Source organism: Leptodactylus fuscus, chromosome 6 (genome assembly GCF_031893055.1).
Source record: "Leptodactylus fuscus isolate aLepFus1 chromosome 6, aLepFus1.hap2, whole genome shotgun sequence".
Taxonomy (NCBI): Eukaryota; Metazoa; Chordata; class Amphibia; order Anura; family Leptodactylidae; genus Leptodactylus; species Leptodactylus fuscus.
This window is the reverse complement of record NC_134270.1, coordinates 159,109,956-159,134,972: the sequence shown is the minus strand read 5'-3', so window position 1 is coordinate 159,134,972 and position 25,017 is coordinate 159,109,956. Positions and strand designations below refer to the sequence as shown.

Sequence of the window (25,017 nt, the reverse complement as noted above, 5' to 3'; positions counted from 1 at the left end):
CCACCCACTAACATCTGAGTTCAATTTCCCTAAACTAACACATTTTCTACATCCCCTGACACCAACCCAATCCATCTTGTCCTGACACCTACTTCTAACAGCTGCCCGATGCCTTTAGCTCCGACATTGTCCCAAAACCTATATCCTGACACTTTACCTCTGTCCCCGAAACCCAGCCTTCTTTTTCTATCCTCAGACACCTGCCCTCTTTACTCTGATGGATCACTTTATTACGTGACACTTGTTTTCCATCCTTTGACACCTTCCCAATCCCTCCATCCACTGACACCGGCCTTCCATGCTTTGTTACTGCCTGGGTCCCTCGTGCTCCTGACTTTATACCTTGATGATGGTCTAAAGACTCTAGTTCCTGATGCCAGCCCATAACCTTCAGCCCTTGATAATGGCCGAATACCTACATCTCCAACACCTTCCCTCTATACCTTGATCTTCACAAACCCCGATACCTGCTTGACATCTGGCTCCTACAGCTAACAGCAATGGGATTCCTACAACCCCCCTCTCGGGTTCGACACCTGCATGCTATCCACTGTTGTTGTTCTTGTCCCTCCATCCCTGACACCAGCTCAATTCCTCTATTCTAACTCCAGTTTGAGTCCTCCATGCCTTGATGCCATCTAGATCCCTCTATCCCTAGATGCGAGCCTAGTCCTTCTATTCCCTACCGTCTACTACCAGCACATTAATTCCCGGCGTTGCCTCTCCGTCTTCCTATAATAAAATAATCTGGGTCTCAGCTGTCGCTCACTTGCCGATGATTGGCAGACAGATCTATAAATGTTGTGTCAAAGGTCAGAGCCTGAATGTAAATAACTCCAATAGCCGGCCATACCCTAGAGATTTCAGATTTCACATTTACGGCTGATCAATGAAGGTTCTCACTTTAGACAACATATAATATTTCTGCTGCCAGTCATTGTCCATATAACGTAGGTATTACTACTCACCCCCGATGATGGGTGCACTGTCCATCCCAGCTCTGCGGTCGCAGTCGTTGAATCCATTAACGTTTCTGAAATAGACAGAAAAAAAAGAAGTCGCATGATCAATCGTTATTATTCACCTGCTTGTGATAACTGTCCTAGGGACCCTTCCCAGTATACGACCAGTGTACTCTGGATCCTCCCCATTAGGTTCTGAATATACTGGAGACTCTCCCCATTATGTGACAGTGTACGCTCCACCATCCCCAGTATGCGACTGGTTAATTTTCTCATTCCTCTCCATTATGTGACCAGTGTACTCTCAACCCTCCCCAGTATGTGACCAGAGTACTATGGAGCCACCCCACCAAGTGACGAATATACTAGAGGGCCATCTACTTCCACAGACTTCACATCTGCAGATGAGAAGAGGAAACTCTACATCCTACTGGGAGAAGAGGAGGCCACTGTAGAGATCACTGCCCAATACGTGTCCAGCTGTCACCAACTAAAAGGAAGATGAGACCCCAAGGACTATTATACCCCTTTATCACCCCACCTAATCACCCACTCACCCTATGCCCACATGTCCAAAACAAGAATGAGGAGACCCCAAGGACTACTGTTCCTGCAAACCACCCACTTCATGCCCACCCCCCAACCACTCTCTGTGCTTTGACAATGCCAAATGTATATTCGGTCATGCCAATAAAGCCTTTTTGACTTGATCCTCCCCAGTATGTGTCCAGTGTACTCTCATCCCTCCCCAGTATGTGACCAGTGTACTCTCATCCCTCCCCAGTATGTGACCAGTGTACTCTCATCCCTCCCCAGTATGTGACCAGTGTAATCTCATCCCTCCCCAGTATGTGACCAGTGTACTCTCATCCCTCCCCAGTATGTGTCCAGTGTACTCTCATCCCTCCCCAGTATGTGACCAGTGTACTCTCATCCCTCCCCAGTATGTGTCCAGTGTACTCGCAACCCTCCCCAGTATGTGACCAGTGTACTCTCATCCCTCCCCAGTATGTGACCAGTGTAATCTCATCCCTCCCCAGTATGTGTCCAGTGTACTCTCATCCCTCCCCAGTATGTGACCAGTGTACTCTCATCCCTCCCCAGTATGTGACCAGTGTACTCTCATCCCTCCCCAGTATGTGACCAGTGTACTCTCATCCCTCCCCAGTATGTGACCAGTGTAATCTCATCCCTCCCCAGTATGTGACCAGCGTACTCTGGACCCACGCCATTATGTGACGAATATACTAGAGACCCTGCCTAGTAGGTGACCAGTGTAATCTCATCCCTCCCCAGTATGTGACCAGTGCAATCTCATCCCTCCCCAGTATGTGTCCAGTGTACTCTCATCCCTGCCCAGTATGTGACCAGTGTACTCTCATCCCTCCCCAGTATGTGACCAGTGTAATCTCATCCCTCCCCAGTATGTGACCAGCGTACTCTGGACCCACCCCATTATGTGACGAATATACTAGAGACCCTGCCTAGTAGGTGACCAGTGTACTCTCATCCCTCCCCAGTAGGTGACCAGTGTACTTTGGACCCTCTACAACATATAACCAGTGTACTCTTGACCCTCCCCAGTATTTGGTTAGACTACTTGAGACATTTCCCAATGTGTAACCAATGAACTCTGGACCCTCCCCTCTAGGTGATAAATTTACTAGTGACCCTAACCAGTATGTGACCAGTGTACTCAGGAATCTCCTCAGTACGTGACAAATATATTAGGGACCTTCTGCCATATGTGACCAATGTACTTGAGCTCCACCGCAGTATGTGAGGATTATACTAGAGACCCTCACCACTATGTGACCACTGTATTGGGGATCTTCCCAGTATATGACCAGTGTCCTCGAGACCCTCCTGAGTATGTAACAAATGTATTTAACATCCTCCGTAATATGCAGTCCATATACACTATGTGATCAGTACACTAAGGACCCTCCGCTTTGTGTGACAAGTGTACTAGGACTCCCTCCAATTATGTGACCAGTGAAGTAGAGACCCTCCATAAATATGTGACAAGTAAGGCCAGTAAAAACAGTTCTTCATCCAGAAAGAAATCAAAATGAATTACAGCCAAACAGGCGACATGACGGACAGAGGGTGACCGGGTCCTTAGATTAGCCTGCACCATGCCCTCAAGAAGCGATGTATGACAGGGGGGCACCCCAGGTGCTGGCACTCTACAGGCATGTATAATAGGGGTACCCCAGGAGCCGACAACCTACAGGGATATAGCACAGGGAGGGGGAGACCACAGGAGCTGACAATCTATATGGATAAATCACAGGGAGGGGGGGACCCCAGGAGCGGAAAACTTATAGGGATAGATCACAGTGAGGGGGGAGACCCCAGGAGCTAACAACCTACAGGGATGTATCACAGGGAGGGGGAGACCCCAGGAGCTGACAATCTATATGGATAAATCACAGGGAGGGAGGGACCCCAGGAGCGGAAAACTTATAGGGATAGATCACAGTGAGGGGGAGACCCCAGGAGCTAACAACCTACAGGGATGTATCACAGGGAGTGGGGGAGACCTACAGAAATGTATTATTGGGGAGGGGGGCACTGGAGTTAATCTACAGTGATGTGACACAGGTCAGCTTCTCACCTATATTAACCCTGTGTGTTTTTACCATCCCTCATGGAAATTGAAAGTGATTTTTCTTTCTCTCTTTTCTTTATAAGACAAACATGTATCCCCTTTACAATAAGGGAGTGCAGATCAGCGTCTTCCTTACATTCGCCCGGCGGTGGTCTTCAATGAGCCCCAGGAAGAGTGAGCGATTAATGCAACGCATGGAAGATTATCGTAGCAGGAGACGGTCACATGACCGCGATCTCCCTCCCTCCAATATTGATTAACAACAGAGGAGACCGGAGCACAAAATCAATATCGAGCGACAGAGAACAAATACTAAGAATGACACCAGGCAAGGGGAACAAGGAAGTGGTACTGTGTGTGTGCACAATTGGGGAAAGTGGTACTGTGCATACATGATGTATACGAGAAGTGGTACTGTGCATACATGATGTATACGAGAAGTGGTACTGTGCATACATGATGTATACGTGAAGTGGTACTGTGCATACATGACATATCAGAAGTGATACTGTGCATACATGATGTATACGTGAAGTGGTACTGTGCATACATGATGTATACGAGAAGTGGTACTGTGCATACATGATGTATACGAGAAGTGGTACTGTGCATACATGATGTATACGAGAAGTGGTACTGTGCATACATGATGTATACGAGAAGTGGTACTGTGCATACATGATGTATACGAGAAGTGGTACTGTGCATACATGATGCATACGAGAAGTGGTACTGTGCATACATGATGTATACGAGAAGTGGTACTGTGCATACATGATGTATACGTGAAGTGGTACTGTGCATACATGACATATCAGAAGTGATACTGTGCATACATGATGTATACGAGAAGTGGTACTGTGCATACATGATGTATACGAGAAGTGGTACTGTGCATACATGATGTATACGTGAAGTGGTACTGTGCATACATGATGTATACGTGAAGTGGTACTGTGCATACATGACATATCAGAAGTGATACTGTGCATACATGATGTATACGAGAAGTGGTACTGTGCATACATGATGTATACGAGAAGTGGTACTGTGCATACATGATGTATACGAGAAGTGGTACTGTGCATACATGATGTATACGAGAAGTGGTACTGTGCATACATGATGTATACGAGAAGTGGTACTGTGCATACATGATGTATACGTGAAGTGGTACTGTGCATACATGATGTATACGTGAAGTGGTACTGTGCATACATGATATATACAAGAAGTGGTACTGTGCATACATGATGTATCAGAGAAGTGGTACTGTGCATACATGATATATACGAGAAGTGGTACTGTGCATACATGATGTATCAGAGAAGTGGTACTGTGTATACATGATATATACGAGAAGTGGTACTGTGCATACATGATGCATACGTGAAGTGGTACTGTGCACACATGATGTATACGGGAAGTGGTACTGTGAATACATGATGTATCAGAGAAGTGGTACTGTGCATACATGATGTATATGAGAAGTGGTACTGTGCATACATGATGCATACGTGAAGTGGTACTGTGCATACATGATGTATCAGAGAAGTGGTACTGTGCATACATGATGTATCAGAGAAGTGGTACTGTGCATACATGATGTATCAGAGAAGTGGTACTGTGCATACATGATGTATCAGAGAAGTGGTACTGTGCATACATGATGTATCAGAGAAGTGGTACTGTGAATACATGATGTATCAGAAGTGGTACTGTGAATACATGATGTATCAGAAGTGGTACTGTGCATACATAATGTATCAGAGAAGTGGTACTGTGTATACATGATGTATCAGAAGTGGTACTGTGCATACATGAGGCATCAGAGAAGTGGTACTGTGCATACATGAGGCATCAGAGAAGTGGTACTGTGCACACATGATGTATCAGAGAAGTGGTACTGTTTATACATGATGTATCAGAAGTGGTACTGTGCATACATGATGTATCAGAGAAGTGGTGCTGTGCATACATGATGTATCAGAGAAGTGGTACTGTACAGACATGATGTATCAGAGAAGTGGTACTGTGTATACATGATGTATCAGAAGTGGTACTGTGCATACATGAGGCATCAGAGAAGTGGTACTGTGCATACATGAGGCATCAGAGAAGTGGTACTGTGCATACATGATGTATCAGAGAAGTGGTGCTGTGCATACATGATGTATACGAGAAGTGGTACTGTGTATACATGATGTATCAGAGAAGTGGTACTGTGTATAAATTATGTATCAGAGAAGTGGTACTGTGCATACATGATGTATCAGAGAAGTAGTACTGTGCATACATGATGTATCAGAGAAGTGGTACTGTGTATACATGATGTATCAGAAGTGGTACTGTGCATACATGAGGCATCAGAGAAGTGGTACTGTGCATACATGAGGCATCAGAGAAGTGGTACTGTGCATACATGATGTATCAGAGAAGTGGTGCTGTGCATACATGATGTATACGAGAAGTGGTACTGTGCATACATGATGTATCAGAGAAGTGGTACTGTGTATACATGATGTATCAGAGAAGTGGTACTGTGTATAAATTATGTATCAGAGAAGTGGTACTGTGTATACATGATGTATCAGAGAAGTAGTACTGTGCATACATGATGTATCAGAGAAGTGGTACTGTGTATACATGATGTATCAGAGAAGTGGTACTGTGCATACATAATGTATCAGAGAAGTGGTACTGTGTATACATGATGTATCAGAGAAGTAGTACTGTGCATACATTATGTATCAGAGAAGTGGTACTGTGCATATATGACGTATCAGACAAGTGGTACTGTGCATACATGATGTATCAGAGAAGTGGTACTGTGCATACATGATGTATCAGAGAAGTGGTACTGTGCATACATGATGTATCAGAGAAGTGGTACTGTGCATACATGATGTATCAGAGAAGTGGTACTGTGTATACATGATGTATCAGAGAAGTAGTACTGTGCATACATGAGGTATCAGAGAAGTAGTACTGTGCATACATGAGGTATCAGAGAAGTAGTACTGTGCATACATGATGTATCAGAGAAGTAGTACTGTGCATACATGATGTATCAGAGAAGTGGTACTGTGCATACATGATGTATCAGAGAAGTGGTACTGTGTATACATGATGTATCAGAGAAGTAGTACTGTGCATACATGATGTATCAGAGAAGTAGTACTGTGCATACATGAGGTATCAGAGAAGTAGTACTGTGCATACATGATGTATCAGAGAAGTGGTACTGTGCATTCATGATGTATCAGAGAAGTGGTACTGTGTATACATGATGTATCAGAGAAGTAGTACTGTGCATACATGAGGTATCAGAGAAGTAGTACTGTGCATACATATAGCTTGAGAGAGATTATGGCACGGTGCATGTATGATGTAAGAGGATAATCCTAGAAAGCAGAAGAGGTTGGCCGGAGCTCTCCATAGACAGAAGGGTGTGCTCTATACCATGTGCCATATAGCTCTTTCCTATGGACTTGCACATGACAGCTGAATACTGCCCCATGGTCGTCCCCACAGGCCTCAGTATGTCCGCCTGTCTACCAGGTCCCCCCATTAACAGAACATGACGAGGAGACATCAGAAGAGAAACAATCAGGGCCACAGGGAACCCAAGTCTCAGAATAATCCAGGCAGTGACCTTAAAAGGTTTGGATATCCCTCGACATAGGAGAACACACCTAGATAACTGGAAGGCTACATACATTTACTGACATTTTGGGACAGAAGGACAGGGAAGGAATCTACCTCATCAGTCAGAGCATAAACGTGAAAAAAACTGGACATCTGATCAATCAAGGCCAAAGCCAGAGGCTGCACCACTGAGACTGAGCACTATAACAGAGCCTCAGTACCTGCACAGCATTGTCCACGTCTGATAGTGACCTATAGGGCATCAAATGTCCCCTCCAAGTCTCCTCTGTAGGGGGCAGTTTGGGACCTGGGTGCAATTCTCTAGAAGTCAAGCAATGCTGAAGTGCGCTACGTAAATATTAACGCCCTAATACTTCCTAATAAAGAAGCGAGATATACAGGCGCACATAGTATCAGGTATAATGTATTACAGAGCATTTACTGTGAGCACAGTACATATTACCAACACCCCGGGTGATCTAGGGGAATGAAGTGGTTAATGTCGGCCCACCTGGTGGTCTATAAACCAGTTCATCAAACTACTACTAATGGGACACCAGATAATTCATAATCATATTTGCTAATTTTTTGAGAATTCTTGTTTTAAATTTTCCCCATCACTTTCTATATTTCCCAAAAATGACTACATTCTGCAATTTTCACTGTAGCCATTAAGCCTAATAATAGACTAGCACTTGCCAATTCCTCAAGGGTTTTGCAGCAGTCACCTCATTTACATCACGGACAGATAACACGTCTATAGATAACACCACTGATCCACCATTACATCTAGTGACAACAGATGACGTCGCAGTTTATCCATCCTCCTCCGTGCACAGAGCGAATCTAGAAAACTCTCCAACAGACCTCAATAGTCGACACTGATCTTGCAACTTATGGCCACGACTATGCTGTAAAGCTTATCAATAAACGCTGTTATTAGAGCCGGGGAGAAGCTCAGGCAAGATGGCCGCCCCCATAATCAGGTACAGAAAATAGAATTAAAAAAAATTAAAACTTTAGAAAATACTGACATGTGATGCCTTATCCTTAGGATAGGCGATCAGTGATTGTGGGGGTCTAAATACCTGAAACCCCCCTCCAACACATCAGCTGTTTGATAGTGTGGTCAGTACCACGGATCAATGATGTCACATTCATATTGAATGAGGCCGAGCTGCAAAACCAACCACAGTTCTCACACTGCAGTCACTTCAAATGCGTGGGAGCGCAAAAGGTAGTATTTTTGCAATATGGCGCTCCGGCCTAATGAGGGACTTTCACGTAGTCTAGGATATGGCGGTGTTCTATACCGATGCAAAGCTGAATTCAGCCCACTGTGTAGTAAGGGACATGGCACGCCTTAGAGGACAATATTAGACACTGATAACCAAGAAACACAACACACTGTTAATAAATAATGATGTCACTTACTGAAGCACTAATACTTGAAAAAGTAATTGCCCCCTTAGTTACTAAATCAACCAGTAACCAAACTGGATTCAATGTGACTAGCCGTACCCAGGCCCGACTATATCTAAACAGCACCTAAATAATCATGAGGTGAGGAGAGGCAGCTAGAAGGTCCCAAAAAAGCAGAACATGACGTCACATACAGAGGCAAAACAAAGCAATCAAAATGTACCGGTCTAAAAAGGGTTACAACTAGAGATGAGCGAGTAGGTATTCAATCGAGTACTACGGTATTCGAAATATTCGTACTCGATCCAATACTACTAGCTGTTCGCAGTAAATATTTGATTCAGAACCAGCATTGATTGGCCGAATGCTATACAGTGTATAGCATTCGGCAAATCAACGCTGGTTCTGCAGCAGGCTCGTCCTTGCTAGTCGGGAGAGCTGACAGCTTGCTGTTACGAGGGAGCTTACTTTTTCTCATAGTAATGCATTAACCAGCGTTGATTGGCCAGTGTACAGCATTCAGCCAATCAACGCTGGTTCTGCCGGAGGCTCGTCTGTGAGGAGGCGGAGTCTAAGGTCGGACCACAATGGAGACTGCTGTGGTCCGATCTTAGACTCCGCCTCCTCACAGATGAGCCTCTGGCAGAACCAGCATTGATTGGCCGAATGCTGTACACTGGCCAATCAATGCTGATCAATTCATTCCTATGAGAAAAAGTAAGCTCCCTCGTAACAGCAAGCTGCCAGCTCTCCTGACTAGCAAGGATGAGCCTGCTGCAGAACCAGCGTTGATTTGCCGCATGCTCGTCTTTGCTAGTCGGGAGAGCTGGCAGCTTGCGGTTACGAGGGAGCTGACTTTTTATCAACGCAACTGCAAGCGCTGTGCACTTAAAGCGCACGGACCCCATAGATTATAATGGGGTCCGTGCGCTTTAACTGCACAGCGCTCCTCCTAAACACTCTCCTCCTGCTATTCGTGGACTTGGTGACTCTCCTTTAGTTGAATAGTGGTTTCCCCTGAAACAAGCATTTTTCCCCATAGACTATAATGGTATTCGATATTCGATTGAGTAGTGGAATATTGAGGCTCTACTCGAAACGAATATCGAATCTCGAATATTTCACTGTTCGCTCATCTCTAGTTACAACACCATTGCTAAGGCTCTGGGACTTCAGCGAACCACAGTAAGGCTCAAAATCCACAAATGGAGAAGACCTGGAAGAGTGGTGGATCTTCCCAGGAATGGCCGGGCTGGCAAAATTTTACCAAAATTTATCCAGGAAGTCACAAGTGTTTTTAGGAACATCTTTATGTCGGGGCATGGCTGGCCCGTGTTGTCAACAGCGTAGGGCATGGTCCTTTCATTGTGAGAACAAACTTTGCCGGGTGTGTGTGTGTGTGTGTGTGTGTGTGTGTGGGGGGCATTCTTTCTTTATAATTTTTTTTTTTTTTTTGAGGGCCATTTTACTGTGTTTTGGCTTACATTGGGGGCACTATTACAATATGGAGTTACTAATGGGACACTTTTACGGTGTTTGGGCTTTTAAGGGTCCTAGGGGTGCCTACACTTAGTGAGTGACACCAAATTAGTATTCTCCATTTAGTGAGGCACTATTACTACACGGAGGACACAAAGGGGCATTTTTAGTAAGTGGGAGCGGTAAGGGGGCATTATTACAATTACATAGAGTAGTTTATAAAGCTAAAAAAATAACAGATCCATCAAGTCAAACCTATTATTTTAATGTCCAGAGGGAAGGAAAAATCAGACGCCAATTACCCCATGTCAGGTGGGAAAAAAAATTCTCAACTCCAAATAAATTCCTGAACCTACATCGCGTTTCCAGAAATCTAATATCTATTGCTTGTAATATTATATTTTTTAGGAATATATCCAGGTCCCTGTAGAACCATCACAACATCCCATGGTAGAGAGTGCCATAGTCCCGCTGCTCTTACAGTGAAGAATCCCTATGTATAATGGTAAGACCTTCTTCTCACTAGACGTATAGGATGTCCCCTTGTCATGGTTATAGGCCTAGGTGTATAGGGATCATTACATAGAATCTATCCTCCCCATTGCTATAGTTTTAGTTACATCGCCCAATAGTCTTTTTTTCCACCCCCCCCAAGTTGGAGAACCCCTACTTGTACTAAAGTCCACCCATTGTCCGTTCTCATTACCCGCTCTAGGGCAGATTTGTCCTTCATAAATGGAGATGACCAAAATTGTGCACAGAGTTGCGCGTGTGGTCGGACTAGTGACGTGCGTTGAAACCACTAAAATGTGGGGGGAATGATCTGAATCTAAAAATTAATAAATAACCTAGTCAAAGATTTGTTTCTATGATGGGGCAAACTATTTGGGGGAAGGTCTTCTATACACTCAAGTTATAGGCTCCATAGAACCGAGGACTACAGCTCGGCAGTGTTAGTGGCTGCCTGGAATGGCTGATCAGTGCTGGATCCAAGCGGCGGACCCCCAGCCATCTGGTGATTGAAATACCTACATTACTAGTATACACAGTACAGGACACATGTAATAGTTTTATTACACAATCTGTAGTGATGAGAGTATCTACCTAATCCAATGTGTACAGTGTGGTGTATATTAGTAATAGTGCTTTATATTACAGTCTCTGCTGCTGGAAGTACCTGAATATCTAGTATACACAGCTCGATAACAGAGCCTCTATTGATGGAAGTACCTGCACTACTAGTATACACGACACTACGCGTATGTAATAATGCTCTATTATACAGCCTGTAGTGATGGCATTATCTGCATTACCAGTATACTCAGCACTGAACTTGGCCGATAACTAAGGCTGTATACAGCCTCTGCTGCTGGAAGTACCTGCACTACTAGTATACACAGCTCAATAACAGAACCTCTATTGATGGAAGTACCTGCACTACTAGTATACACGACACTACACATATGTAATAATGCTCTATTATACAGCCTGTAGTGATGGCATTACCAGTATACTTAGCACTGAACTTGGCCGATAACTAAGGCTGTATACAGCCTTTGCTGCTGGAAGTACCTGCACTACTAGTATACACAGCTCAATAACAGAACCTCTATTGATGGAAGTACCCGCACTACTAGTATACACAACACTACACGTATGTAATAACAGTGCTCTATTATACAGCCTGTAGTGATGGACTATATATAGAACGGACCTTATCTGAAACTTCATCCTAGCCTCTGCTGCTGGAAGTACCTGCACTACTAGTATACACGACACTACACAAATGTAATAATGCTCTATTATACAACCTGTAGTGATTTCATTACCCGCATTACCAGTATACTCAGCACTGAACTTGGCTGATAACTAAGGCTGTATACAACCTCTGCTGCTGGAAGTACCTGTATATCTAGTATACACAGCACGATAACAGAACCTCTATTGATGGAAGTACCCGCACTACTAGTATGCACGACACTACACGTATGTAATAATGGTGCTCTATTATACAGCCTGTAGTGATGGACTACTAGTATATACAGAACGGACCTTATCTGAAACTTCACCCTAGCCTCTGCTGCTGGAAGTACCTGCACTACTAGTATACACAGCTCAATGACAGAACCTCTATTAATGGACATACGTACACTACTAGTATACACAACACTACACATGTGTAATAATAGCCTATTATACAGCCTGTAGTGATGGACTACTAGTATATACAGAACGGACCTTATCTGAAATTGCACCCTAGCCTCTGCTGCTGGAAGTACCTGCATTTCTAGTATACACAGCTCAATAACAGAACCTCTATTAATGAACATACGTACACTACTAGTATACACAGCACTACACGTATGTAATAACAGTGCTCTATTATATATCCTCTAATGCTAGGAGTATCCACACAACTAGTACACACACTGTACATCACCATACACATCTGATAATAGCGCTCTGTAAGGTCTCTGGTGATGGGAGTATTCACATTACTAATATACACGGTGCTGAGCACATCTACAGAAGAGGTCCCCGGGAGACAGGGGCTGGATTAGGCACTTGGAGCAGTGAGCATCGCGGTCTGGATTATATTACAGCTACAGAAATCCTGACACTTTCTATAAACTCCAGAGCGGAACTCTATGTGCCACCCTTCCCCCACCCGTCCTTAGCATGTAGCCCCTACATCTTTAACCCCTGCAATGTCTAGATGTCTGACAGTGTAACCCCCAGACTCGATCAGATATATAGCCACAGTGTGCCCCCCAGCATAATACCACAAAGTGCAGTCTCTATTCACCACATCGGTACATTCTGATGGACTCAACTAACCCTACAGTCTGGTGGGCACCTGGGCGAGGCTGGTACCCGTACTGATGGTTATTGCACTGGTACAGTCATGGAGATATATGAAGTACCCCAGTGATACATGTGACATTGTATGTACCCCACAGGTAATGAGGCGCAGGTTAGGCAGGGGGGTAAAACTCTGTCCTTCCAGATTTCTTGGGATTGGACGTGAAAGACAAGGATGTTGCAGGTCATGACCCCACAACCAGGTGCCACACAGGAACACATGAAAGCGAAAATGGTACAGCACTGCCAGGAGTCGTGTGTGGGGACAACAAGCCAAGGAGCCGGGCACGGAGCTGGCCGCAGCGTGAGCCAAGAACTGCAGACGTCCAAAGGCGACACAGGAACCCAGCCAAGACGTTTTATTAAAAAGGAGGGGGTGGGGGAGGGGGGGCACAGCTGCTGCGGGTTTTCTTCTTTACAGAGTTTGATGCAGGAGATTTCTACGCAGCTGTTATATTGACGCCTGGCACCCCCACCCCATTATCAGCAACCAGTGTCATACAATTAACCTGTTACTTGCCATGTGACAGAATGAGATCCCTCAAAACGCTGAAAGAAAATGTGAGGGGAGCATCAGTGTGACATCAGAGACGACCACCATCAAGGATGACACTAGAGAGCACAACCTGCTAACCTCAAGATGACATCAGAGTGTACGACCGCAGCCCTCAACATGACATCAGAGAGCACGACCTGCAAGGCTCAGGATGACACCTGAAATACAGTCTACAAACCTCAGTAGGGGAACGAAGACGATGGTGACACGCAGACTCGGCATCTACAAAATGGGGTAACCTTCTCAATGAACTGCCGCCTTAGGGCCCCTTCTTAAAGAGCACAGGAGAGAAAACTTCCGGGACCCCAATAATACAAAAGGAGAACCAACTGAACATTACACACCATGCAGAGAACAGGTCATCATACACTGGAAGATCTCCCACCACCTAGATCTGCTCCAGACGTCTACACCAGTAACCACCTTATAATGTACAGAAGATGCAGACAGGGACACAGATGGCAGCCACATCCTGTATACTGACCCCTGAGGCCACCATAAAGAAGCATTAGGAAGGACCCGTTCCCTAACAAGGAGTCTGGAAGAGGAAGGTGCTCTCATTCACTTCCCTACTACTTACTCCATTCAATGATGACTAATGCCCAACAATGTCTTGGTGACCAACTGATCACAGCTATAAGAAGTATTCATACAATAACTAGTCATATCAGTGTGTTTCGAAGTCAACAAAACCTTGGATGAAGATGTCATGTTACAATCTAGATCCTATCACATTCCAATAGTGCAGCGACCCTGGGGCATAAAGAGGTAGGCATGGGAGCCACCCTATAAAAAGATTATAAGGTTGACACAAACCCTGCCCCTCCAAACACTGATTCCCCCCTAAAGTACCAGACCAATCCTAACCCTCAAAATTCAAGACACCAACTCCAGCAGTTAAAACTGTGACTCTTCCTAAACCATACCATCTTTGTCCCTCAAAACGGTATCTCCTAAACTAAGACACCAACTCTGCTTCTCAAAGTGATGCATCTCCCTGATCCATGTCACTTGATCTGCTCCTCAAAACTGTGACTCCTCCTGAACCATGACACCAATTTCATCCCCAGGTGACCAGTCTTGGACTGACACCAACCTTGCCTTCCCAATAATGAGACATGAATAATTCCGATCAAAATTAGGTGCTCCTTCCTAGACCTGTTACACCACAGCAAGCCTCAAAGTCTTGTTCCACTAGAGGAGTCCCAAAAACTGTGAACGTTCCTGTAATGTTGCACTAAGGACAACCAAGCCATTTTCACTATCATACACCAATTCCATCCCCTGGTGACCAGTCTTCAACTGACACCGACCTTGCCTCCCCAAAAATGAGATGAATAACTCCAATTAAAATTAGGAGTTCCTTCCTAGACCTGTTACACCACAGCAGCCTCGAGGACCTGTTCCACTAGAGGAGTCCCGAAAACTGAAAGTTCCTGTGATGATGTACCAAGGACAACCAATCCATTTTCTCTATCATACAAATGTAACCCCCCCACCCACCCTTTACCCCTTCCCCCCCCAAAAAAAAAACACAAAAAACCGTCACTACACAAAGTTAGAAAAGGGGGATAAAGCATTGGGTACAATTAAAACAGAGAAGATTTATAACGGTGACCTCAACGAGTACCCTCATAACTTCAGACCTGGAGCTCCGAACTGTCCAAGCAGTCAGATCCCAATACTGACCAGGATGAGGTTCGATGTCGGGACTCCCAAAAGGGCCAGAACACTTTCATCTAGACATTTTAAATGCATAAGTGAGACCAGATCCTCTGACCAGACGATCTCTAAGGAGATGACCACAATCGCTCCAGGTGTCACCACAATGAAGATAATAGGACTCTTAAAAGGGAGCCAAAAAATGTGTTAGCTTGAAGGAACCAGAGCTCCCACCCAGGGGGGTTTGATAGACATGCGACCCTTGTATCTCCATTGTTCAAGTTCCCGAGCCCGTAGCAGCGTCTGGACGGAGACCATCTAGCCCCGAATTTCCAGTATTGTGGAGGATTCGTGTAATCCTTCGTTGACTCAGTCTGGGTGGACAGCCATGATTCACCACACGCTCAGCTCTAATCCATGGGCGTATCACAACATGTGGAGCAGAAGTGTCTGTAACAAGAGCCGATCCTGACACCTGATAAATACCTGACACTGCTTCTCGCCCTATAAATGACCCCACAAAGTTCATAGTCACCCAGTAAAGAAAACGGTACATAGTGCTAGATAAAGTATAGAATCACAGCATCATAGCCAATACCTTGAGGACTATACTAACATGCGTATCTAGTTGGGAAATCCGAAGGGCCACACAACAATTAACTAATATAATAAAGTTTACATTATATTTCTGCCGAAATAGTACAGTGGGGCACCCAATGCCTACTGGGCCTCTAAGAAGATGATGTTGGCTTGCCCAACATGCAGACGCTCTACTATGGAGCGCTGTTGCTGACTATACTGAGTATTCGTGTGCAAGCTCTGTGGCCAACCCAAAAGAAAGAAAACATAGAATGGGCTGCTCGGTGAAAAAAAACAGGTACAGGTAGACGAGCTGCCATTACAGAGCTCCATTCTCTGCAGACAAGAAGCACATCAGTGTCCTGTCTGTAGAAAGCTTCCCTCTCATTCCACTCTGCCCCAGGGAAGCTCCTCCTGTCACAATAACACTGGGAACAAACATGGAAGCCCTCGTGCCCCCGGGGGCATTAAATTTATACAATGGCTGCATTCAGACTTCAGTTACCAACACTAAACCATTGTGTGCGCAGAGCCGCAGCAAACCATCACGTTGTCCCAAGAGCGAGGAGGTCAACATTTGACCTGGCAGAGAGACCAGCGTATATCAACACCTTCGAGCAATTTAGCAGAGAGGTCATTGTCCTGCAACACCTTCAACTGATTTGGTAGAAAGGGCAGTTTCCTGCAACACATCCAACCTGGTAGAAAATGCAGTGTCCTACAATACCACCAAGACAACAGAGTGGTCAGCGTCCTGAAGCACCTATGACCATCCGAAAAGAAAGGTCAGCATCTTCCAACACCTTCTACCATTCCAAAGGTGAGATCATCACCTACTAAAAACTTCTAACCCATGCATGTAAGGTCATCAGCATCCTTCAACGCCTCTGATCTGCAAAGTGGTCAGTATCCTCCAGCACATTCGATCTGTTGAGAGCTTAGCGCTGTCCAACATCTCCAAAAAGGTCATCACCCTGCAAAAACTTTGACCAACCGAGTAGAAAGGGCAGCATCCTGCAACACTTCCAACTAACTTGACAGAAGGCAACATTCTACACCAACTCCATCAAACCCATGAGAGGTCAGCATCCTGCAACACCACCAACCAACCCTGTAGAGAGGTCAGCATCCTGCAACACCACCAACCAACCCTGTAGAGAGGTCAGCATCCTGGAATACCACCAACCAACCCTGTAGAGAGGTCAGCATCCTGGAATACAACTAACCAACCCGAAAGAGAGGTCAGCATTCTGCAACACAAAGGTCAATATCTTTGAACACCTCCAACCAACCCAGTAGAGAACTCAAAATCCACCCAACCTCTAGCCCATCCAAGAAAGGTCAATATCCTTCAACACCTCTGATCTGCTGAGAGGTCAGTATCCTCAAAGACTTCTGACCGACCTGTCAGAGATCAGAATCCTTCAACACTTCCGACTGACCTGGGAGAGAAGTGAGCATCTAGGTAAGAGGACTGATGTTCCTGACATCTCAGCTCAGCCATCTCTAACACCTCTGATCGGTCTAGTGGAGAGGACAGCGCCCCATCACTGTAGTCGACGATGGACAGCAGAGCAATAACTTCCCCTTTTGGAAGGTCTTGCTGAGCCTTTAGCCCTTACTTTGGCTGTCTTTTAAACTTCCCATGAGCTTAGGAATCTTACGGTGCAATCTTGGATCACCTGGAAGCCTGATCCCACCATCTTGTAATGTAGAGGGTTAATGCGTGGGAGCAGACGCCGCCGCAGATTACAGACTATTCCAATTAGATTCTCACGTATTGCTCGTATGATAAATGTTTATAGGACTGAATTTATCACCACACGTGCGGAATAAATATTTATCTGTGCGCGCGCTACAACATCTGCTCGTGTGGTGACAGCAGCGGGGGACGAGCCTGCTCCATCGCTGCGGTTCCTGACATTCGGCGTGCGCCAGGTAAACCGATCAACATCCTCCACGACAACCCTCACTAAGTATTTACCCCCCTCCTATGGTGTTCACTAGCCCTACCACCCCCTTCCTATAGGCTTTCCTTTTTCTATAGTATTCATCCCCCTCCTATAGTAACTTTCCCCTTGATGATCTCATCAGTTAATGAAATCAATTTTCCTTTGCGTGCGAGGAGGCGATCGGATCAAGAAATAAACGCCACAAAGTAAAATCTGACAGCAGAACAGGGGACTCAGGGCAAGAAGGAGCCATCTTGCGTTGCCCTGGAGCGGCCATCTTTGTTGGGCAATGCTGCAGGTAGTCTCGGGAGCAGGGCTCACACGTGCCGCTTATCTTCAGGTTGTGGGGAGGTGATGGGCGACAGGTTCCTCTCTTCACATGTAGCCTGTAAATTGTTGGTGCCGCTCGCTGGCCAAGGACAGGGCACAGGATAATCCGCAGCTGCTGCGCTCATTTCCTATACGTTTATTTTTATGCCCTGAGCTTATGTGTTTAATGTCCCTGCGCCTGACACGCTGCGAATGTGCAGCAAATTTACAGCCCCTGCTTCACACCCAATTATAAAGGGCTGCAGCCGGACGCCAATTATAACCCATCTTCTGAGGTCACACTCATAGCTAGTCATTAACCTCACCTGCCACATTGGGGACTGGGGGGTCAACAAGGGATAGACATTGGTATGATCGGGTTCGGGAAGCTACAAACAGCGAGCTAGAGGAAGACACCATTACGTCATCCCATGTAGAGTCAAAAAGGAACAGACACGTATATGATTGTGTACAGGGAGCTACGTGCAACATGCAAGCGTCAACCCCCTGCACCTTGCAATCATAGGTATCACCGCCTGTATCTCATATCTATACATCATGCACGGTATCCCATACGATAGTGTTACCTCCTGAATCTCATATGTGTCAACACCTGTATCCGGAACGTCCTACATGTTATAGGTATCACCGTCTATATCATGTATGTATGGATCACCACATCTATCTCATTTGTAGGGTTGTCACACCTCCGCCTGCGCGGTGACCAACCACACATTGTCCAAGTATCAGACTCGTCCATGTAAACAATCACCCCACAAGTTATAAAGTCATGTCCTACAATGGTATCGAGTCTAATGATACAACGCAGGGATATCAGATGGCGACCAGACCAGTCTCACGACCGTCCTCCTGCCCAAGAAAGAGAAAGAGCCCAGCAGAGAGCGACTCTTGTGACCCGATGCTGAAGAGACGACTTCCAGCTCCTGACTAATTGCACCGCGCGTTACTTCTCTGTAAACACCATAATAATGGTAATTATCCGCACAGCTGGGGGGACACGGTTCTGCTCTGCTACGTTACACCCTTTCCTGCTCGGTCAGATGAGTCACTTTACGGTGGCGTGGTGATGTGAGCGATCAGAAGGTACGGAGGCCAACATCTGCCCCATCACAGGAGCCATCAACCCCATCCCTGCCAGCGTGGCTACACGTACAATTCTAGAAACAACATCGGCAACGTGACAGGACAAGCAATGAGGCAACTTTTACAAGACGCAGGGGGCACCTCTACAAGGCGGCGAACAATGGCGACTGGCAGAGCTGTACGTGCAGCGTTCTATTAAACCTGCTATACGGCAGCCCACGTGTTCACTGTGGAAGCCAAACGAGCATGGGAAAATGGCCGCTCATTAGGCACGCCACGTGGGCCGTCCCTGAAGAGAGGGAGCTGGAGTGTTTACACGTTGGACGCACGCAGTAATATTAATGGAGGCATCTAAGCACAGGGACCCGGCCTTCGGGGATCTTTCCCACAGGGTATTACCATGAACGAATGTCGGAGGGGGCAGAGTATGACACACAGCTCCCTCTTTACATATGAGGTAAATGGCCCCATTGTCCCCCCAGCCCATCCCATTTCACATTGTTTTTAGGTAAATCCGGAGCTGGGTGGCCGGGTGAACCTTTGTTTCCCGTTGTCATCGCCCCTGTACAGCGAGCAGGTCTCATCCGAGAGCCCGCGCACCGCGCCAGCCGCCAATTCCACTGCTTCACCCCCCTCCTCCTCCTTATTTGGTCCAGTCTCCATACAATCCTGGTGGATGGCACAGCTCCCTCCCCTCCCCCCATCTTCTATGTGAGCAGCGTCTCTCTGGGGGCCTTTATCCAGCCTCTGTTAATAAAATGCAAATCGCTTTATCCATCGCCCCTGAGTGCTCGGACGCCTTTGTGTCAGCTCCGCTCTCCCTGGGAATACTGATGTTTTCCCTCCATCCAGGCAGACACAGTCTCCCCCTCCACCCGGTATCAGTGATCGCTCTGAGTCGGGAATCCTGACAGCTGCATGAAATAGTCAGCGCCGCTCTTTCTTCCTGGATAATGCTGACATTTCCTCGCCTATTATCCAGGAGTGCAGCAAAAGCAGCCAGTGGACGTCAACCTGAACCTGGCAGTGCAGCATGTCCACCATGTTAACACCTGGCGGGTCACAATCCCTCCTTCACAGGTCTAGAGAGACAGACACCTTGCCAGCATAAACCCCCAATCCACAGCAACGATACGTCACTTGTGTGCACCCTGTATTCACAGCAATGAGACCTCACTGGTATAACGCCTTATCCACTGCAATGATACCTCACTGGCATACACAAGCCTATCCACAGCAATGACACCTCACTGGCATACACCCCACCCCCATCCGCAGCAATGCCACTTTGTCAGTATGTGTGACCAGTGAACAGCAACGAAACCTCACTTATGTGCACCCTGTATTCACAGCAATGAGACCTCACTGGCATAACGCCTTATCCACTGCAATGACACCTCACTGGCATACACCAGCCTATCCACAGCAATGACACCTCACTGGCATACACCCCACCCCCATCCACAGCAATGCCACCTTGTCAGTATGTGTGACCAGTTGACAGCAACGACACCTCACTTATGTGCACCCTGTATTCACAGCAATGAGACCTCACTGGCATAACGCCTTATCCACTGCAATGACACCTCACTGGCATACACCTCCCTACCCACAACAATGACACCTCACTGGCATACACCCCAACCCCATCCACATCCACCAACACCACCTTGCCAGAATGAGTGACCAGTTAACAGCAATGACAAATTGCCAACATACACCCAATTCACAGCACTAACACCTCTTGGGCATACACCTCCTTTCTACAGCAATGACACCTCACCAGCATACACCCCCTCATTATCAGTTATAAACACCCTAACAGTGTACACCTCCAGTCCTCAACAATGCTGAACATCATGTACAGAATTGTGTTATGGCGTCATATGTTAAGATGGTTTCTGTCATTTTTTTCTTCTTTGTTTTCTGGAGCAATGACATGTCATTGATACATAGGACTATGCAGCCAATCATTGGACTCAGCGGTTATGCAGAAAAGCACGGGATGTTTTTGCTGACTGGTGACGATGGAAATTTATAACACAACTAATTTTTTTGTAAACATTTTCTAAATTTAATTGTTTACTTTCCTGCAGCTAACAAAATTGTAAACTCTCTATCCAATCCCCCCCCACAGGGTCGGTGCAGTCCTATGTAAATAAAACCTTGTAATAAAAAGTTTTGCAACTTTCTCATACAATGTTTCTTCGCCATATTCTAGATCTCTGTTAGTTGTCATTGGGTGGGAATACTCTTGTTTACACCCAGAACCTGAAAACTCTTCTTGACTGCATAACTTTCACAGCTGAGGTTAAAGTTCACATCTGAGCCACAGTCTCCTTCGCACTTATCACACGCTGCACGGAGGACTGTTCTCTCCACCGGTTTCAATTTTGAAACAGCAGATGCCATAGTAGTGAATAAGAGTCCACTGGTGGTCGTGTGTAACTCCTAAAACATGCAAGGTTTGGATCACGTTCAGCAAGCTCCTGAGGACTTCAGACTGTCGCATTTCAACTGTCCAGAAGCATTTTAGCGCACTGTAAAACAGTAGGATGGTTTCTTCCAGACTCTGTCATTTGGGTGTGTCCTCGACCTGGACAGGACCTCTGTCTGGCTCTGCAGTCTGGGGGAGGGGTTCTCTACCACTTTGCCAGGGCTTCTACTTGGCTTTATGATATGGATGGGTCTTCCACCACTGTGCCAGGGCTTCTGCTTGGCTCTATGATATAGATGGGTCCTCTACCACTGTGCCAGGGCTTCTGCTTGGCTCTATGATATGATTGGGCCCTGTACTACTGTGCCAGGGCTTCTGCTTGGCTCTATGATATGGATGGGCTGTCTACCACTGTGCCAGGGCTTCTGCTTGGCTCTATGATATGGATGGGCCGTCTACCACTGTGCCAGGGCTTCTGCTTGGCTCTATGATATTGATGGGCCTTCTACCACTGTCCCAGGGCTTCTGCTTGTAGATGGGTCTTCTACCACTGTTCCAGGGCTTCTGCTTGGCTCTATAATATGGATGGGCCATCTACCACTGTTCCAGGGCTTCTGCCTGGCTCTGTGATATGGATGGGTCCTCTACCACTGTGCCAGAGCTTCTACTTGGCTCTATGATATGGATTGGTCTTCTTCTACTGTTCCAGGTCTTCAGCTTGGCTCTATGATATGGATGGGTCTTCAACCACTGTCCCAGGGCTTCTGCTAGGCTCTATGATATGTATGGGTATTCTACTACTGTGCCAGGGCTTCTGCTTCTATCACTGTTCCAGAGCTTCTACTTGGCACTATGATATGGATGGGTCTTCTACCACTGTGCCAGAGTTCTCCCTGGTTCTGTAATTTAGCAGGCCTTCTGCAGTTTAGACTTTTCCAATTTATCAGGAATTATCCCTGACTCTGTGACTTGGGCGGGCCCGGTGCCTAGCTCTGCGGCCTGGACAGGGCCTCTGCTTGGCTATGCAGTCTACCACTTTGCCAGGATTTATCCCTGGTTCTTCAGCCTCAGCAGGACCTCTGCCTCACTTTGTGGCCACGGTCTCTGTGGCTCCATTACAGTCTCTCCCGTGCTCAGCAGCCCATGACTAGCTTTTCAGGCATCACCAGATTGAGTATTTCACAGGTAATGGTTTCTGTTACTGTCTGTCGGGCACCTTTGAGCCATAAAGAGATACCAACTATCACCAAAAATGGTCTGCATTAGCTGAAAATCTATAGTATATAGGCATTTTAGGAATAGAGAATGGGAATAACACAGTATGGATATATCCAGAGTTACACGGCTCCATATGTTGTATACAAATCCATAACATGTATACACCGTCAGTCCAAACATTAACAACTGCTTATGTAGGTGACCTTTCCACCACCAAACAGCTCTGACCAGTCAAGGCATGGACTTCACCAGGGTGTCCTATGGTATTTAGCACCAAGACATTAGCAGCTGATCCTTTAAGTCCTGTAAGATGTAAGGTGGGGCCCTTATAGATTGGACCTGTTTTTCCAGCACAGCTTACAGATTTTTGATCTCATTGAGATCTGGGGAATTTGGAGGCCAAGCCACCACCTTGATCTTTGTCATGTTCCTCAAGCCAAACAATTTTTTGCAGTGTACCGGGGTACATTGTAATACCATTAATGTATACAGCGGCCAAAGAGGGGTGTACTTGGTTTGTACAATGTTTAGGTAGGTGGTTAGTGTATAAAAACATACACACAATGCTAGGACGAAATATTTCTCAGCAGAACATCGCCCAGAGCATCACTTTTTTTGCCAGCTTGTCTTCCTGTTGCCATGTCTTTCTCAAGTAAGCACCGCGCATGCACCGGGGAATTTCCAGAAGTTGAACAAATTAACCCAATAGCAAAAATAATTAAAAAACTTAAATAAAAGATAACCATCCAGTGCCAAAGCTCCGATAGTCCCCGACACTCTATATAATAATGTCCTGTACACCCATTAGACTGCTACAGCCAACCACTGACTTCTGTGGACTTGTCCTATACATACTAGGATCACCGTCGAGGCCAGAGATTAGCAGCGCCGATCCTATGGATGTACGGCACATCATCGAATGGCTGAGACCACCAGAGGGTTGGCAGAGGAACAGGTGGGAGATCCCCATTTTGTGTTTTATTCCTTCTATTAGGACAACAGGGTTAATTTCCTAGACAAGTCAATAAGCCTTTTCTGCAGTTTAGGTCATAGTAGCTCTTCTGTGGGACCCGGACCAGAACGGCTAACCTTTCCTCCCCAAGCGTATCAAGGAGCCTTTGGTGGTTGCTGGTTCACTGGTTGTCCTTCCTTGAACCACTTTTGGTAGGTATTAACTGCTGCATGTCAGGAACGCCCAGAAGTTCTGCCGTTGGAGGTGCCCTGACCTGGTCATCTAGCCATCATACTTGGCTCTTGTCAAAGTCCATCAGATACGCTTGCCCATTTTTCCTGCTTCCAACACATCTATGTCAAAAATTGACGGCTCACTTGCTACCTAATACTGTATATCAAACCCCATGACAGGTACTACTGTCCGTAGGTTCATGTTTTTCACATGGTTTCAATATTTTGGTTGATCAGTGCATACTCCGTAATGACACAGAACGTATGTAACTGGGGCTATACATGTCCATACACTGTATACACTCCCAGGAAACAGCACAGATGTATCTGGAGCCATACAGCCATCTACACTGTATATACATCTACAGCACTGAGCTAGACCCAGGAGTCAAACACAATAGAGACCTGAACAGGTAGAACAAGTTTCCCAAATACCACAACGGCTCCATTCACTGACACTTCAAGGAACAAGTGAAGATACAAACTCTTCGATCACCATGACATAAGTATTCGCATAGACACCCACCACTATATCATACAGTCATAAGACATATAATGAACAACAGATACATGGCTTACACCCCGCACTTATCAGCTCCATAACAACACAAAGAGTTTCCCGCACACGTAGAGGTTGCCAGAACACCCGCCCCAACCTCAGCACATGCAGAGCCAGCAAAACATACAAAACACTGTCTGTGCTACAGACAAACACCGTCCACACAGCAAGATAGCTGCTCTACTCACGCCTGACACCGAGAAAGTGGTCCTCCGAGAGGAAAACATCAGAACCCACAGCTTAGACTGTAAAATATTGCCCCGATCACAAAGCAAATGATGTATTATTAGCGATGGCAGTCCTGGACCACCTCATGTGCCCCCTATCATCTCAGGTACCTGAACCACCTCATTCACCCCTTAACATCACACATTATGGACGACTTCATATGGCCATAGCTATTATGTCCAGCACCGCCTCTATCTCACAAGAAAGAACACTTCACTTGCCCTGTATCATCTCACTTTAT

At 46.1% G+C, this 25,017-nt stretch overlaps 1 protein-coding gene across 5 annotated transcripts in view; it reads right to left on the bottom strand.

Annotated features, from left to right (window-relative positions):
• The window catches only part of LOC142208909 (ephrin type-B receptor 2), an 82,293-nt gene that overhangs the window by 48,528 nt on the left and 8,748 nt on the right, over positions 1-25,017 (bottom strand). For all 5 annotated transcript variants that reach the window (XM_075277754.1, XM_075277756.1, XM_075277755.1 and 2 more), the window contains exon 2: positions 969-1,033. In XM_075277754.1, coding sequence (XP_075133855.1) covers positions 969-1,033 — 65 coding nt within the window. The remainder of the gene's footprint in view (positions 1-968; positions 1,034-25,017) is intronic.